The 16,476-nt window shown below is 39.9% G+C and overlaps 1 protein-coding gene across 3 annotated transcripts in view; it reads right to left on the reverse strand.

The window, feature by feature from the left end:
* Nucleotides 1-8,651: 8,651 nt before the first annotated feature.
* atxn7l1 (ataxin 7-like 1) overlaps nucleotides 8,652-16,476 on the reverse strand; it is a 30,053-nt gene continuing 22,228 nt past the window's right edge. For all 3 annotated transcript variants that reach the window (XM_086202211.1, XM_086202213.1, XM_086202212.1), the window contains 4 exons: nucleotides 16,355-16,476; nucleotides 15,751-16,269; nucleotides 13,129-13,381; nucleotides 8,652-12,521 (listed from right to left, as the gene is read on the reverse strand). In XM_086202211.1, the coding sequence (XP_086058337.1) occupies nucleotides 12,504-12,521; nucleotides 13,129-13,381; nucleotides 15,751-16,269; nucleotides 16,355-16,476 (912 nt within the window). In that variant the 3' untranslated portion in view covers nucleotides 8,652-12,503. The remainder of the gene's footprint in view (nucleotides 12,522-13,128; nucleotides 13,382-15,750; nucleotides 16,270-16,354) is intronic.

The following is a 16,476-nucleotide window of genomic DNA, read 5'->3' on the forward strand; positions in this document are numbered from 1 at the left end:
ATTAATCCTGATTTACATGAGAAATAAAGGTGGTTGGGTATCAATATTTAGCTGTTATCGCTTATGAATGCACGGGTGAGAGGTTACTGGAAACTCAGGTCCTCTTGACAATGTTTCATCGCTAGAAAATAGGCCACATTTGAAAGTAAGCTGTTATATATGACTTATAATATTTCTATATTATCTCTAAAGTTTCAGAAATACAAAATAGAGTTGGAAAAAAAATTCTTTGGGTAATTATAATACCAGTAGTAATCCCATTTACACGACTAAACACATTTAAACCAGGCTGTGCAAGAAATACAGAATACATACAATTTAGTGATAAAATCTCATTGTGATGTATGTTATGGTAGATGTTCTTGTATGTTGCTGTTCAATGATTCACAGTGAATAATACTGTACCAGAACTGTATAGTATCACAAAATATTGTGATAAAATCTTCATGTGATTCATGTTTGTCATGGCTGTTATTTTTCTGTGTGTTCAGTGAGTACGAGAACAACTTAAATGCACTTTACGGCATTTACGTTCGGCGTGCTCCATAGCAGCGTACAACTTTGTACGACTATACTTTGCAGATATTGTTCAAATAATTTGGCATGCAAACTGTGAAAAGAGTTCTTCTTCGGCACGTCAGCCGAAATAGTTGTGTTTTCAGCTCTATTTTGAAGTTTTCAGGAAGTTATGTAGAGTATTGCAAGAGGCGTTGTATCTTACTCTATCACAATATATCATGATGACACCACCTAAAAAGAAGATAAGTCAACACTTCTTTAAAAGGGTGAATAAGTGAACCGGAGTGAAGCTTTATCGCAAGGCTGCTTATCGTGACGGACCCAGTATGTTGGAGAGTTAGCTTATTTCAACAAGGATTCAAAGGGATTCACATTAAAAAAAAAACAAAAAAAACATAATGGACATCAAGATGAATTGTAAAAGCAAGATGAGGTTGATTTAAAAGACATTTGAATACAATTAAATAGTTAAATAGAGGTTAAACAGGAAAGTCATGAGGCCTCAAGTGTGATCCAATTAAAGGTTAACAGAGAAGTCTCCGCTCCACTCTGTGTTTTTTATTCCCAGCCATGACAGCATTGTTTCACCTTGTGTCATCATGGTGAAGTGTGGCTACGAACACCCACTGGGACGGGAAATTCCTCACAGGTGGTTTTGAATACTTTGGCAGGGTTTTTTTTTTTTTTTTTTTTTTTTTAATGTCTTCCTGTGGATAGATTTTTGTCGTACGGTGTCACAACTGTGTAAGATACAGCCGCAAAACTTTCCAAGTGTGTGGTTAAGGTTTTAAGAATAAAGGCCGTATTGGCATATAAGTGTTGTCTGATCCGTTATGAGTACTGTTCTAATCATGTAGTAATGACAAGTACCAGGGGTCTGGATGTCAACACACGTTCTGGTGTCATGGCTTCTGAGGTTTATCTAGAACAGGGGTGAACAGACCGCCCCCCTTTTCCCCCTTTTTCGGTTTGAGTTTTGGCCTCCAAAGGAAAAAGTTCCCGCACCCTTGGTCTTGACCTTTTTCTAATTCGAGGCCCACCTGTTCATACTTTCAGGAGACCAGGGCTCCAATCTAATCTCTTCTGATCCATTTAAAGCAAATGAATGACACCCAGCAATAATCTCAATGGGTTCTCTCAAGTTTCTGCTTCAGTTTGGTTTTAACGCCTCCTTTGAGAAGCCACCTGACACAACTAATCGAAGCCAGATTGTATCTATGCACAAATGATTCATTTTCAGTGAACTAATACTATTGATTTTTGTTGTTGTTGTTGTTGTTGTTTTGTTTGGGTTTTTTTTTTTTGCTTCAGGAATATCACATCTCGCCTGTTACCTGTTAGCTTGCTAGCCTGAACACCTCAAACTGATGCCACTGGTTGAAGATGATAGAACTAAAACTTCATCAATTTAACATTATTTTCTTATAAACTATTGTTTAATTATGGTTTCATCATATGGTTTCTATCCACTGTTTTTTTGTTGTTTTTTTTTTAAGTTTTGCAAAAAAAGGGTCAGCTTATCTCAAAAAGCACTAGAGGGCGCTCATGTCCCATCCATGGGCCACAGCCCGGTGGTTGAGAAACATAAGTCATATGAATAATGACTCAGTAAGTCTTCAGCACATTCAGCAGATCTTAAAAAAAGATCTGGAGTCCATGAGTCAAAATAAACGTCTTTAAAATGAAACTACCAATGAGGCAAATAAATGACTTTATATCGTACTTATCCCACACAGGATCAAATGCATTTTTTTCAAATCTATATCCAAACATCCGGAGCATTTCGTTCCTATATTCACTCTGGACCATCAGGCTCCGCGACAAACGACACTGGACTGACTGAGAGCGCGGTGGCTGGAAGAGTTTGAAGAGTTCTATAAGAGTTATAATCCCTGCCAGTTCTTTCCTTTAGGCTCACAACAAAGGCTAGCCACAACTATACACAATTAACCAAAGCACCAGCATTAATCCATTATCATAAGAATGCTGTTTGCATTGGGGGTGGGGGGTCGAGGGGTGGTGGTGGTGGTGGGGGACTCCTCGGCATTCATGAACGTGGCAGAGAGCTTTTATCTTTTCAATTACATGCAGGCTGAATTTATCACACCACCTACTGACATGTTTGGACACTTTTTTTGGGGCATGACAAATAATGTTTACACTGAATTAAAAAAAAACTATATATATATATATATATATATATATATATATAATAATAAAAGCTTGATAGATATAGCATGGCGAGGGGCTAGTGTACAACCGTGAGAGCTACTTACATAATAAATAAAAAGATTCAAACGTGCTCCAGAAAAAGCCAGACAATGAGGGACTATTTTAACAAAGTCATGAAAATCCCCAAACATCCGGCATAATCACACTGCTTTTCATCGTTCTTATTAAAAATATAGATATATTTTCCCCTTCTTCGTGAATGTCATGTGGTGCGACCTGCTGAATAAAGACAAAGCAAGAGAAGTTCCCTATTTAATCTCATTAATTCAGGGCGGTGTCAGACAAAACTGACCACGGGGTATCAAAAATTGTTGGTTGTGTGTTTTTTCATCCGTCATTTCACACCATTTATGTCAAAAGCAGTGAGGGAAAACGGACAAAAGGCCTCCTTGGTGTCACGCTCACTTCAAGTCTGTGCGTCTGCAGGAGGATGTATTATTTGAGCCATCTGCTTCATTTTGGTTGTACACAAATGAGAGATAAACCGTCTGCAGTAATCCTATCCTAATCATTTGACTGCAATTTATCGAATCTTTGTTCTATTTAATAGAGCGCTTTATATACATTTATGGGCCGTACCACTGCTTATTACTGTTTTTACATCTTACCTCTATTTTACGCTTTCATTGCCGGCACTAATTCGTGTTCATTTCTACCGATTCCGTTGACTAACGAGTATGAAGTTGACCAAAATGAGGCTAAACTCAACAAATTTCGTCGGCTAAAATCCGCAACTGAACGATTGAACTGTGACAAAAATGAGCATGAGATTTAGTTCAAAGATTTTCATCCATTAAAACTAGAATAATAACATTTTTATTTGATCCAGCGCTCCAGTTTTCATTGAAATGGGATTAAATAAACAGGTGACTAAATTGATGAAAACCAACAAGGACATTTGGCACAGGACGCAGAAAAAAAGATGGCAATTTTTCTCATTTTTGGTGTTGTAGTCGCAAATACACTCGACGCAACGGTTCACTGATTACCAGTGCGTGAGGTATTTAAGGCTAAATCTCACTTTTTAAAAGGAAAACTGAACTGGAACTCGGATGAACCGGGGAAAAATGCAACAAATCCTTGCTGGAAAACACACCGCTATTGTAATTTCATATTTAATTTATCTCCCCCACTCCTCACTCCTGAGATTCCTCTGACCTTTGTCACATACCCTCTACTTTTCTCAGATAAGAGAATTAGCATATAAAGGGCCCCTCACTTCAATTCAATCCAATAGTTAAAAAAAAAAAAAACAACCTCCTTGAGAACGTAGAACGGCAGACAGGAACAAGACAAGGCGATGAAGACGTAACAGAGTTTTTCTCTGCAGCGTGTTTACTGGGATCCATTTGCTGAGTAAAAGTGGGTGTGGAAAATAAAAAAGAAGAAGAGATTTATCTGGCTCTCGGCCCAGTTATCGAGAAAAATATGTGAAACCAGCTTCCTGAACATTCGACGGATGTTTCAAATCCTAAAAATCAAGGTTAAAAGCTTCCTGATTTTGTGACGGGGTTTACTCTAAAAACTCTCAAACACTCTCCCTCTGTGTTCTAAAAATGCTTCATATATATATATATATATATATATATATATATATATATATATATATATATATATATATGAATTTTGAGAGGCAATAAAATACACTTTACATCCTTTCCTCTAACAGAAGGGTTTTATGATGTTAGATCAGGATTGTAAACTTTTAATCCAGATTAAATGCTCCTCTTTGCTTTCTTGTTTGCGTGTTTTTTCCTGAAAGAGAGCATCTTGTTTTGAAGTTTTTAGCAAGCGCTCCAAAGAAGGAACGTGGGAAGTGTACTTCCCTCACACTTTATTGCTTGTTATTATCGTTGTGCTGGTGAAACATATGAAGGTGAATCTGATTGTAGTGGAGATACCAGAGTTAAGAAATCCCATCACTACAACAACTCACTTTCACTGTGCGACAACAGTTTGATGAGCAACTTACGGCAAATGGGAAATAAAGAAAGGAAGTTTCCTCTTTTTTCCCCCCTTTTTTCGTTTGATAAAAGTGGCAAGTTCCCTTCCGAGAAATGTAAAGCGTAAGAGGAAATGTATAGATGAATTTTATGGAGTTATACCAAAAAACACTTCTTCAGGTCAATTAAATGCACAAATTGCTCCATCCATCCGTTCCTGTTATTCCTCACGGGGGGGCTGGAGCCTATCCCAGCGGCTTTCGGGCGAGAGGCGGGGTTCACCCTGGACAGGTCACCAGTTCATCACAGTGCAAACACATACAGACAGACATTCACTGTCAGTATTGATCAGCCTCGTCTCCTCTTTATGTCTTTGGACTGTGGGAGGAAGCCGGAGTACCAGACAGAACCCACACAGGAACAGGGAGAACATGCAGACTCTGTCCCCGAGCCAGGCCTCAAACTCAGAACCTTCTTGCTGTGAGGCGACAGCGCTGACCACTGCTCCACCATGCCACCTCATTGTTACATCCATGGGTTCTATTTATCCATGGGATCTAATCTGCTGTACTCCAGATCTCCATTTAGAAAGAAATATCCATTTGCATCAGCAGGAGGACGTTCTTTTGGCTGATTTGGGCAAATTTTTAAAATCAAAAGCACCATAAATGTAAATGATTAGTAAAGACAATCGCTTCAGTTGACATTTGTGCGGATCTGATCACTTTCGCATCATCGTTCCAAAAGCTTTTGGACGGTAAACGTCAAAAACATGTCATCAAAACTTGGATACTGAGGGAGAACTGCAGTAAAAGGGCCCCGCACAACTTACAGTGCACGCGCAGATGTTTTGATCTCCAGAGGTTAAAGGTCAGATTCCTCTACAGCGCCTGTGAAACATGACAGAGATTCAACCAAAATCAGCATCCAGGAAAATACACGCGTTAATAAGAACTGGAAGAGAGGATTAGTCACCACGAAGATCACATGACACACACCGTTTGGTTCTGGTTTCGTATTCTTACCAAAACAGACAGTTTTCCTGCAGTGTGAAGAGAATAAAGAAAGAAACCTCAGTAAATACTCCTTAAGATCCTCCTTAAAAGTAAAAAAAAAAAAGAAAGATTTGCTTGAGAGTAAATAAAAATACACTTGGGTTGCATTAAAATGTGGATGCGTTCTCGGCAGAACACCAGTGGGTCCTGAAAGGGTTCCAGATAATAGTGTAGATAAGAGGTTAAAAAAAAATATTCACAAATTCAATAAAAGGGAATTTTCCTTTCAGTTTCAACAATACAGTATTTGTATTTGACCCCCCCCCCCGCCCCCCCATTGATTTATTGTAGCAAATTGCATTCACTTGAGATAGAAACCATCTACTTCCGAGCCAACTTCTCCACACACCGAGGGCTCGAATCCACGTGAAATTGCAAACGGCCACTGAAAATCGCCTCACCACTTGAAATATTTTCTAATTTTATACAAAATTAAGCTTTGGCTGCCATCTTTTCCCAGTTATAAAATAGCGCCACTCTGTCATTATAACCCATTACTGTGGTGGACAGGGCAGTTGATTTAAGGTAGAATATAAGTCACACATTTTCTCCGTCTCATGAATTCACTCCTTCTGTCACACGCTGAAGTGTTTTGTAAGTGTCTTCGCACGTTCGTTGAGCGAAAATTTTGATTGGGTGCAGTAAAACGTGTTACGCGTAACTCTAAATGTTACACGTCTAATTGCATTCCCGCCAAAGTCTACTCCTACGTATACGTTTGTCGTCTGAAAGGTCGCAACAAGCACATTTCGCCAACCCTCCTTTCACTCGGGATGCACGTATCCCTGCTTATGGAACAGTCTCATTAATTCAGTAAAACAGGGCTATTTTTCGTACCTTTTTTTAAAAATTTCGCGTTTCTAAATTCAGGAGATAATTAACTGGTGAATGAATAAAAACAGCTGATTTTACTCAAGCGAATGCAACGCTTCTGAATTCCTTCGGAAAACAAAAGAGAAAAGAGCAAACCTGAATTTCCCGACTGACATTTGCAACACGTGACAGTGGGTCACGAACCAACACCGTCCATTAGCGAGAAGTCACCAGGCAAAGAAGAAGAACTTCCAGGTTTCTTTTTTGTTGTTGTTGTTGTTGTTTTTTTTACAGTGCACACCACAAACCATCTTTTCATGTCAAAACGGAAACAAAGAACATAAAACGGAACCGTGGAAGTCGTAGAAAAAGTTCTTGCGAAAATGTATCACATTACTTTTGATGTGTGTGCAAACAACCTATTAAATAGAAAAAAAATAAATGAAAAAAAAAAACAAAAAAAAAACCTTCGATAAACAGGATAACCAGATTTAGAAGCAGACAAGATGGCAGGGCTCCCTATAGTTGGGCTGTCTCACCAAATAAAATGGCAGTAACAGATGCGTCGGGTAAAAATTACAACCTTGAAATACGTCGAAATGTTTTCACAATATATAATTGAAGTTCTTCGTCAGCCACAGGGGAAATAGCTTTCAGCACATCGTGGGATAAGCTGAAAATGGTCTGCATTTATGCACCGAGTACACAAAACAAACTTTTCATTTAACAAATAACTCACCATCCACTTTCAATCATTTAATAAAAGCTTGAATATAAGACTTTTTTTTTTTTTAACAGCATGGGAAACCCATTTTTCTGATCCAATGGCAGTGAGTATGAACAAACTTACAAGGCAAACATTTTCAAACATTCACCACTTTGGATCAAACAAACAATGGCGTCAGTTTCTGAGGCAACTCACTAAAGAATATACTCTTCTTTTTCCGCCACTTACAAATATATACTTTCTTTTGTTTGTTTTTTTTGTGTTTTTTTTAAATATCTCAAACATTTATATAAATAGAAGTTGATTAAAAGATCTGGGCTTTATGAAAAAAAAAAGTGCAAAAAAAAAATAAAAGCTAGGAGGGGAGGGTTTAAAAAAAAAAAAGATAAACATAAAAGTGAACAGCAAAGATAACAAACGTTTCATTGTAGCTGCAACAGTTAAATCAGGCGTTTCCCCAAAAAGCATCTCTGCGGCATGAGCGTCATTTTAAACTGTAGAACGAGCGAGAAGATACTGAACGGAAAGAAATCCAAAGCCTGTAAACCATGTTGGCTTGAATACTAAATGCGCTTGATGCAACAGTAAAACAAGAAGACACACACACACACACACACACACACACACACACACACACACACACACGTCGTGGGAAGCACATGGAGTACTTGGTAAAAGCATTACAGGAAAATTATGTGTAGTTCTTTTTATCATTAGTGTGAAGATACTTTTGAGACAAAATGAGTAGCCAGTGAAGCACCAGGTAACAGCTTCACGCTCATGAATCGATACGCTTTCGGTTACTTCAGCGTCCTCGTAAACACCGGCACTTCTTTTCAGACGTTTTCAAGAGATGAAAGTATTTTTTTTTAAAAAGGCACTACATTCGTAACTTAGTCACTTTGAACGGATAGAGTACGTCACATTTCACGACAAACATCATTCAGGTCAACTGCCCTCATTTGAATGTTCATTTTATGTAAAGTTTTGGTTGAAAATATGAAGGTTTTGATGCTTTGAGTACATAAAGAAGCCGAGAAAGGTCATAGTTTTACGATCACTACTTCAAAAAATTGTTTTAAGACCGTGTTCTTTTCTCTTGTTAAAGCTAAAACTCATCTCAATAATTTCAGGTAAGAAGTTAATTCTCTAATTTTCATAAGAAAACAAGTTTTATTATCTTGAGAAAACAAGTGCCACTGAAAAATGTGAACCCCTTTTGATGAGAAAATAAGGTTCACTTATGGGTAAATTAACTGATCTCAAGATAACAAAACAACGTATATTACAAGTATGGCCTTTCTTAGCTTCCGTAGCTGGATACAGTTTATACATATTTACAGTCTTGTAATCACTGTAGAAGACATTTTACAGAGCAAGTTTAATGAACAAATATGACATTAGATATTCACCCAGTAGCCTTTTGAGTCCAGGTACAAAAAAAAGTGTGTGAAAGCATTTTGTCTCAGCTTTAACTTTACACATGATAAAAACTCAGAAGTTGAAGACAGCCTTAAAATACAGCTACAACACATGAGGCAACTTGAAAAAGGGGGTGGAGCAACAGGCGAAACAGGAATGCGGGGCCTTGTGTGTGTGTGTGTATATATGTGCACACTATTTTGCCAAAAGTATTCACTCGCCCAGTCAAACAATTGATATCACTTCCGTGGCTACAGGTGTATAAAATCAAGCACCAAGGCATGCAGACTGTTTCTACAAACATTTGTGAAAGAATGCTTCGCTCTCAGGAGCACAGTGAATTCCAGCGTGGTACCGTGATAGGATGCCACCAGTGCAACAAGTCCAATCGCTCTTAAATATTCCACAGTCAACTGTCAGTGGTGTTAAAGTGGAAGCGATTGGGAATGTGGACAGCAACTCAGCCACGAAGTGGCAGGCCACATAAAATGACAGAGTGGGGTCAGCGGTTGCTGAGGCGCATAGTAAACAGAGGTCGCCAACTTTCTGCAGAGTCAATCGCTACAGACCTCCAAACTTCATGTGGCCTTCAGATTAGCTCAAGAACAGTGCATGGAGGTCTTCATGGAATGGGTTTCCATGGCCGAGCAGCTGCATCCAAGCCACATACCACCAAGTGCAATGCAAAGCGCCAGATGCAGTTGTGTACAGCCCGCCGCCACTGGATTCTACAGCAGGGGAGACACGTTCTCTGCAGTAACAAGTCACCAGGAGAACGGTACTTGTCCGACTGCACTGTGCCAAGTGTAAAGTTTGATGGAAGCGGGATTATCCCAACTTTGCGGGAACACTTTGGGGATGGCCCTTTCCTGTTCCAACACACCAGTGCACAAAGCAAGGTCCATAAAGACATGGATGAGAGAGTTTGGTGTGGATGAACTTGACTGGCCTGAGTCCTGACCTCAACCCGACAAAACACCAATGGGATGAATTGGAGCGGCGACTGAAAGCCAGCCCTTCTCGTCCAACATCAGTGTGCGACCTTACATATGCGCTTCTGGAAGAATGGTCAAAAAAATTCCCATAAACACACTCCTAAACCTTATGGAAAGTCTTCCCAGAAGAGTCGAAGCTTTTACAGCTGCGAATGGCGGACCGACGTCACGTTAAACTCTGTGGATTGAGAATGGGATGTAATTAAGTTCACATGCAAGTCAAGGCAGGTGAGCCAATACTTTTGGCAATATCGTGTATATATACACACTTTAAAAAAATACATGCCAGCACCTGCTTTCACAACTTTAGTCCTTTTAGCATTGAATACACAGCGTGGAATGGGGCCTGTAAGAATACTGATGCAGAAAGCGGTGAGCTAATGAAGAGCTTTTGGCTTTAAATGCTCTATTCATTCAATTCATTTTTTTTAAAAATTAGGGTTATTTTCTGATGTTCCTGAAAGAATAAAATAAAAAAAAGGGGCATTTTCCAGGTAAATACATCCTCTGCATGACAGGGAACCTCCAGTCTCCCGCTGCTTAGACAGAACAACAGAACATTCTATGCAGTCTCGAATGTTGAGATCCGTGTAGGTCAGCATCTTGATCGATAGAAGGTTTAAAAATACAACATAAGCAGGAAATCATTTGACATTAGAAAGAACTCTTGACTGACGTACCCTGATCGTGGGACGACATACCATCGTCCGTCCCAAATCCATTCTACTGTAGTGTAATAATACCTGATTGATTCAAGCTTGCGAAAAAAAATGTCAGCATTTAAAAAAAAAAAAATAAAAAAATTGCTATAACGCGGAAGGTGAAAGAGCCGCTTGATCACTGTGAGACAAGCAAATACACTGCAGCTAGTGGTGAGACCCAGAAAAATCTCGAAAAATCAACAACAGACATCTCGTTTTTCAGTAGCTTCCGAAGTACCTACATTCCTACGTTTTCGTGAAGTCTGCCTGTAACAGCACGTAAAGTTTACCTTAATCAAAATCCTGGAACACCAAAAAGGTAAATGTGCTTAAAAAAATGTCTTAAAAATCAGACGAAGACAGCGAGGGCAACTTGAAATGAGTTTTTTTTTGACGGTAGGGTTGTTGACCTGTAATTAGCATTTTCACTGATTAATCTGCAGGTAAAAATGACTCAGTCGAGAAAACGTCAATAAAATTAGCTCTTTTTTTTTTTTTTTTGCCCATCACCGAGTCAAGAAATCAAATACCTCTTCATCATCTGCCTTACTTAATTAAAAAAGTCCTTACACGTTGAAGGCCCTGGAACCAGCAAATCCTTGAGGAAAAAAAAAAGACAAATAATCTTAAAAATCTAACAAGGTAGAATAAAGTCAAATTAGCTGCTAGAACAATCTAAAATAAAAAGGCTTTTTTTTTTCTAATATTGTAATCACAGCTTAACGAAATGAGAGCTGATAACTGTGTGTGTTCATGTATAAACCTGCTCATGAACAAATTCTTGACGTTTTTTTTTTCTTCGCCAAACCAAGCCAGTCTCATCGATACTATTACACACGGACAACGCAGCAGAGTAAAAATACTCCCCTCTTTAGCTCTTACTTATCAAAAAGGGGACAATTATTAATAAATACAAAAATAATAAATGGATATGTACACATTTTCAAAACATATCAACCATCTTAATACTTTCAAAATTTCTTCAGAATGCCATAGATATTTTCTTTTGTCTTTTTTTTGTTTGTTTTGTTGTTGCTCAAAACACCACACGCACCAAAACACAAAAACAACAACAACAACAACAAAAAAATCATTTATGTAGGATAAATTATGATACAAAAAAATACATCCGACACAGAAGAAAATCTTGGATGTGAGTCCTGACATAAAAAGTCATTGGAACATTTAAACCAAAAAAAAAACAAAAACAAAAACAAAAGAAAAAAAAAAAACTTCAAAATAATCTTCCTATACTGAAATACAATGCGTTTAGCGGCGTGGTTTTCTTTTTCTTTTTCTTCCCTTGTGTGAGCGGGTCCTTGTGTGGCACTGCTGGAAACTGCTCTGGGGTCAGCGAAAAAGGATATGAGGGGCAGTAAGTGCACTTTGAACGCAGGAGTGAAGCAGAGGGAGGACGGGAAAGACGGCAATAGGAAGAGAGACATGAAGCTGTTTGATATATGTATATAATTTGTTGTTGTTGTTTGTTTTTGTTTTTAAATCGTAGAGAAAAAAAATGGAGGGATGAAAAGAAAGCTGGATAAAACCCAACGGAAGTTGTTTCTTCTGTAATTAAGGAAGAGAAGAAGCAGGAGAACGAGAGGAGAGAGGGGAGAGGGGAGAGGGGAGGCAGTAGCTTAGCTGATGTCTGAGTCCTACAGTAGTTGTGTCAGTAGGTCCTTCAACGGTCTCCCTCCCCAAAATCTTTCCTCGCCAGCTGATCGGGAATAAATTGCTTAAAGAAATGTCTCTTGAACAATGATACGGTGGTGGTGTTATTAACAATTGCTGTTTCCTTTTCCGATGTTTTTGGATTCCGCTGTTTTTGTTCCGACCCCACTGATGAGTGGCAGCGTTCCATCCAAGAATGATAGCTGGAGAGAGGAAGTAGCTGCTGGTCCAAATATGGGCAAAGACTCCCCCCCCCGCAGTGTCACTGCTGCCGAATTAAATTGTTCATTGGCTAAAGCAGAGTGACATTGCTGAGGTGAAGCAGTCTGATTGGTGCTGTCAGTGGAAGAGTGCTGAGGTCAAAGGTCACAAACGGTGGTGGCCTGTGCAGCTGCCCAACATTCCTTATATGAACCAGGTTTTTGTCAGTGATGCAACTTGGCCTGCAGGAAGAAGAAGAGGCCGGAGTTAACAGTGCGTGTCCATGCAGCTCTTTTCTTTTTCCATTTGTGCATCAAAACGGCAGAAACACTTCCCAACAATGGCGTTGAATTTTACGATACATATGGACGGAGCAGCAATTAACAAACTACCTTTTTCCACCAGACCTGAGATTACAACTATATTTTGAAAGTTCGATCGGCTAAAAGACAAAGTCCTGAATTTTTGTAATTCAAATGGTCAACATCTGCAGACGAAACGTTGTGGTCGTCATGGAGACGATTCAGCCATTATCAGCTATCAGAAGAGTCACACGTCAACCTGCTCCGGGAAGCCGACGTAAGCCTCACCTCCACCTGTTAGCATGTTGGAAGTGTTGCATACATGAATCATGTGATGACAGCTCAGCTATCTCCATGTGCTGATGGAAATAATGAGGTTTATGGACTTTCAACGGCAGGTAAGGGCAATTGTTCAACTTTGTGTTAACAGATAGATTGAGCCAGATGCTGTAAGGTTGGTTTTTTTTGACTGCTCAGAACCAAACACAACTCAGTCAAAGTCAGAGATGTGTTTGGCTCTGGATGGTGAGGACTAAGAGACACCTACTTGTCTTGGGGACTCAGGTCCAGAGGCGAGTATCCCCCCACTGTCATTCCCTTTCCCAAAGAGGCTTTCCAACCCGCCTGGTCTGCTCAGTTTGCTGGCTTTGCCACTGTATGAGCTGGAGCTCCTCCTCTTCCTCCCCTCTGCTTTTCCTTCATAAGCCAGGGGTCCGGAGGGGGGAGGCAGTAACCGACTGGGGGTGGAGGCCAGCTCCCTGCTGGATGAGTAGGATATGCTGGTGGTGCCAAGACTGCGGCTGGAGACAAGAGGAAGAAGAGGATGAGGAAATGTAATGTGATGATGGGTGTTAAAAGCATATCAGCATCAGTGTGCGTTTCACGATGATGCATTGCTGTAAAATCAATCAATGAATCACTAAAACACGTTACAAAATAAATATATATATATATATATATATATGTATATATATGACACTAAAGGAGATGCTTCAAAGGCACATGTGAGAGCAATTCAAAAACATTTTCCTAGAAATGTTGTGGTGATCATCCTTTAATCAAAAAGCCTGCACCTGCTAAACATCACTTACGTGTCAGGAGACAAATACAAAAGTGTCAGAGAGACGTCAGGGTTTACTTCATACTATTTATTGTCCAGGCTTCAATCCCATTCAGTCTGTCATTAAAAGGTCAGTACAGGCCAATACGGCTCAACAGAAAATGACTTCATTTCTGTCTAGCTTGCAAAATACGGAGGGGATGATCAGTTTTTAAACATTCAAGTGCCTGAGGGTTTGACCTTGAGTCTGTAAGAACATCTCCTGGCTGTTCTAAAGACCAAACTTTGACCCGGAGTGTGCAGTTCATGGTGAGAGTGTCCAGCCATTAATGCCACAAAAATACAGGTCAGTGAAAAGAAAAATGGTTATCTTATACCCAAAATATGCATCAATAATATAATAATATATAATATAAATCAATAACTGCTGTATTTGATCTAATCTAACAGCGGCTTCTTGTTAAGTCCATGACGACATTAGGCCTTCTCAAATTCAAGGACAGAAATGTCTTTGTTCCGTTGCTAAAATTCATGTTCAGTCGGTAGGAAAGTAAAGCCACGGGGGGGGGGGGGGGGGGGATTTTTTTTGTGTGCTTTGAGTTTTTATGCATCTGTTATGAGAGTTTTCAATGTCGAGATTTCATTAACGTGAAGTTCCGAAGTCTTAATCCCTGACGATGAAGAGTATCCAGCTTCCGTATGTGGGACTTGTACCCGTGCTGATGTAGCAGCATAGTAACCCACGCCGACACTTTGACAACAAACCAACATCTTAATGAGTACATGTGTGTGGAATAAAAACTAAATCCAAGGAATTCAGTCGCCGTTCCAGCTTTAGTAGAGTCTCGATCCTTGAGGAGCTCGGCATCCTGATGAAGGGCAAAATCTTTGTGTAGGAAGTTTTTGTTTTGGAAAACCCATTTTTAACTAACCACCCATTGATCCCATTTATAAATAACTGCAACTGTTTTTCACTTGTGCTTTCCTCTTCGCAGCAGATGTCTTCAACATAAAGACGATTTAAAAAAAAAATAAAATAAAAAATTCCAACAGAAGACATTATACTATTGATTTTGATGGTAAAGAAAGAGAACGTCCCCCTGAGGTTCCTAATCTGACCCGGAATGTGGAAATGAGAAAGCTGGCTGTTTGATGTCGGTCATTTACCGTGATTTATCCGTGTGATGTAGCACATGCGTTTTCTAGAGCGAAAAAAAAAAAAAAAACGAAAAAAAGACAGCAGTAAAAATGTTTGATTTCTAATAAAACCATTATGTTAACGTGATGACCTGATGCTCTTTCCTTGGCAGAAACGAAACCGTCGATCACATGGTTCATCAACTTTGTGTCCTTGGTTTTACAAAGACAAGTTGTCGGATGTATCGGGTGGTGGAATCAGCGGTCCTGTGTTGGTGTACGGTTGGCTAGAGACCAGAAAGATTCAATAAAAAAAAAATCGATTTGTGATTATTTTGACTGATACTGCAAAAAGTGATATTAAAGGGAATGTTTTGGTTTTCATCGTTATCCTCATTTTCATTGAAAAAAAACAAACACTGTAATAATGATAATGGTGTAAGTATTTGGGTTTTTTTTTTGTATAAATCAAAGGTGTTTTCTAACCCACAACACGCAATTAGCCTCTAATAAATTCTTCAATTTAATTGAAATTTATTGTGCAGACTTAGTTGTGTGGACTTCTAAAGAGGAGAGGTGCCACACTTGGAGGCAAGTGTTTTACAAATTGTATTTTATCTGGCCTCACGGGGGTGTCATGAGAGTTCCATAGGGAGCACAAGATCTGATTGTATGGCTCGGTGAGCAGAAATGAAGTTGGTTTTGCTCTTCCCGTACCCATAAATCAGAACGACAATCCCCGATAGAAGAGGTCTTCTCAAATGTCTCTGCCAGTTGGTTAGTTTTGCTCGATTACCTTGGTGTTTAACTTGTTACGTTCAGGATCCACCTCTCTTGCTCTTCACCATGTTATATATTAAGCTCCAGCTGAACTCTTTTAAATTGAACTGTTCACCCTTGTGTGTGACTGTAAAAGCAGATTCTAGAAGAGTGAATTTCCTGTGAGCATGAACTCCACATCCCTGCACCCACCTGCTCTGTGAGTTGTGGCTTTGGGACCCGTCAGCTCTCGATAACCAGTCATCGTCGCTGCTCCAAAGTCCATTTCCCTCACGCCCAAGTCCCTTTTTCCTAGCTGGGGTGGTAGCTGCGCCCCCTGACCCTTGTAATGTTGGATGATAGCTGTTGCCATTCCTCTTGTGAGTGTCCACAGTCGGAAATGATGAAGAAGAAAATGACGAGGTGTAAGGAGAGTTTTTTCTCTTCTTAGATCCCACTATAGAGTCCTCAGCCTCTCTCGATGGGCGGCTGGCTTTAAGCGTGCCGTTACGGGCTTTTCCCAGAGCGGACACGAAGGAGAGTGGGGCATCTCTGATGGTGAACACACCAGGTGAGGATACGGGCTGAGGAAAGGGGAGTTGATTGGAGGGTGAGGTGAGAGGAGAAGAAGTGACTGATGTGGGAGTGGGAGGGTGGGCCAAATGAGAAGGGTTAGAGGAGGTACCAGAGGAGGAGAGGGAGAGGAAGCTCTCAGCTGCCAGAGGCACCTTCCTGAGGTAAAAAGAACATGATCTCTTAAATTCTACACCTACCTGAACAACGTTCATTACTATCATCATATTTGACGAGCACATACCTCCACATTTGTGCGTTGAGGTGTTTCTCCACCATGCTCTGTAGAGCCAGTCTCATCCTGTCCCACCGCCGGTCAAACACATAGTGGCCCCGTCCCATGAGCCTGCTGCTGAACACGCAAAA

The sequence above is a fragment of the Aulostomus chinensis genome, chromosome 4 (genome assembly GCF_037954235.1).
Source record: "Aulostomus chinensis isolate RoL2024-O1b breed Wild chromosome 4, RoL_Achi_v1.0, whole genome shotgun sequence".
Taxonomy (NCBI): domain Eukaryota; kingdom Metazoa; phylum Chordata; class Actinopteri; order Syngnathiformes; family Aulostomidae; genus Aulostomus; species Aulostomus chinensis.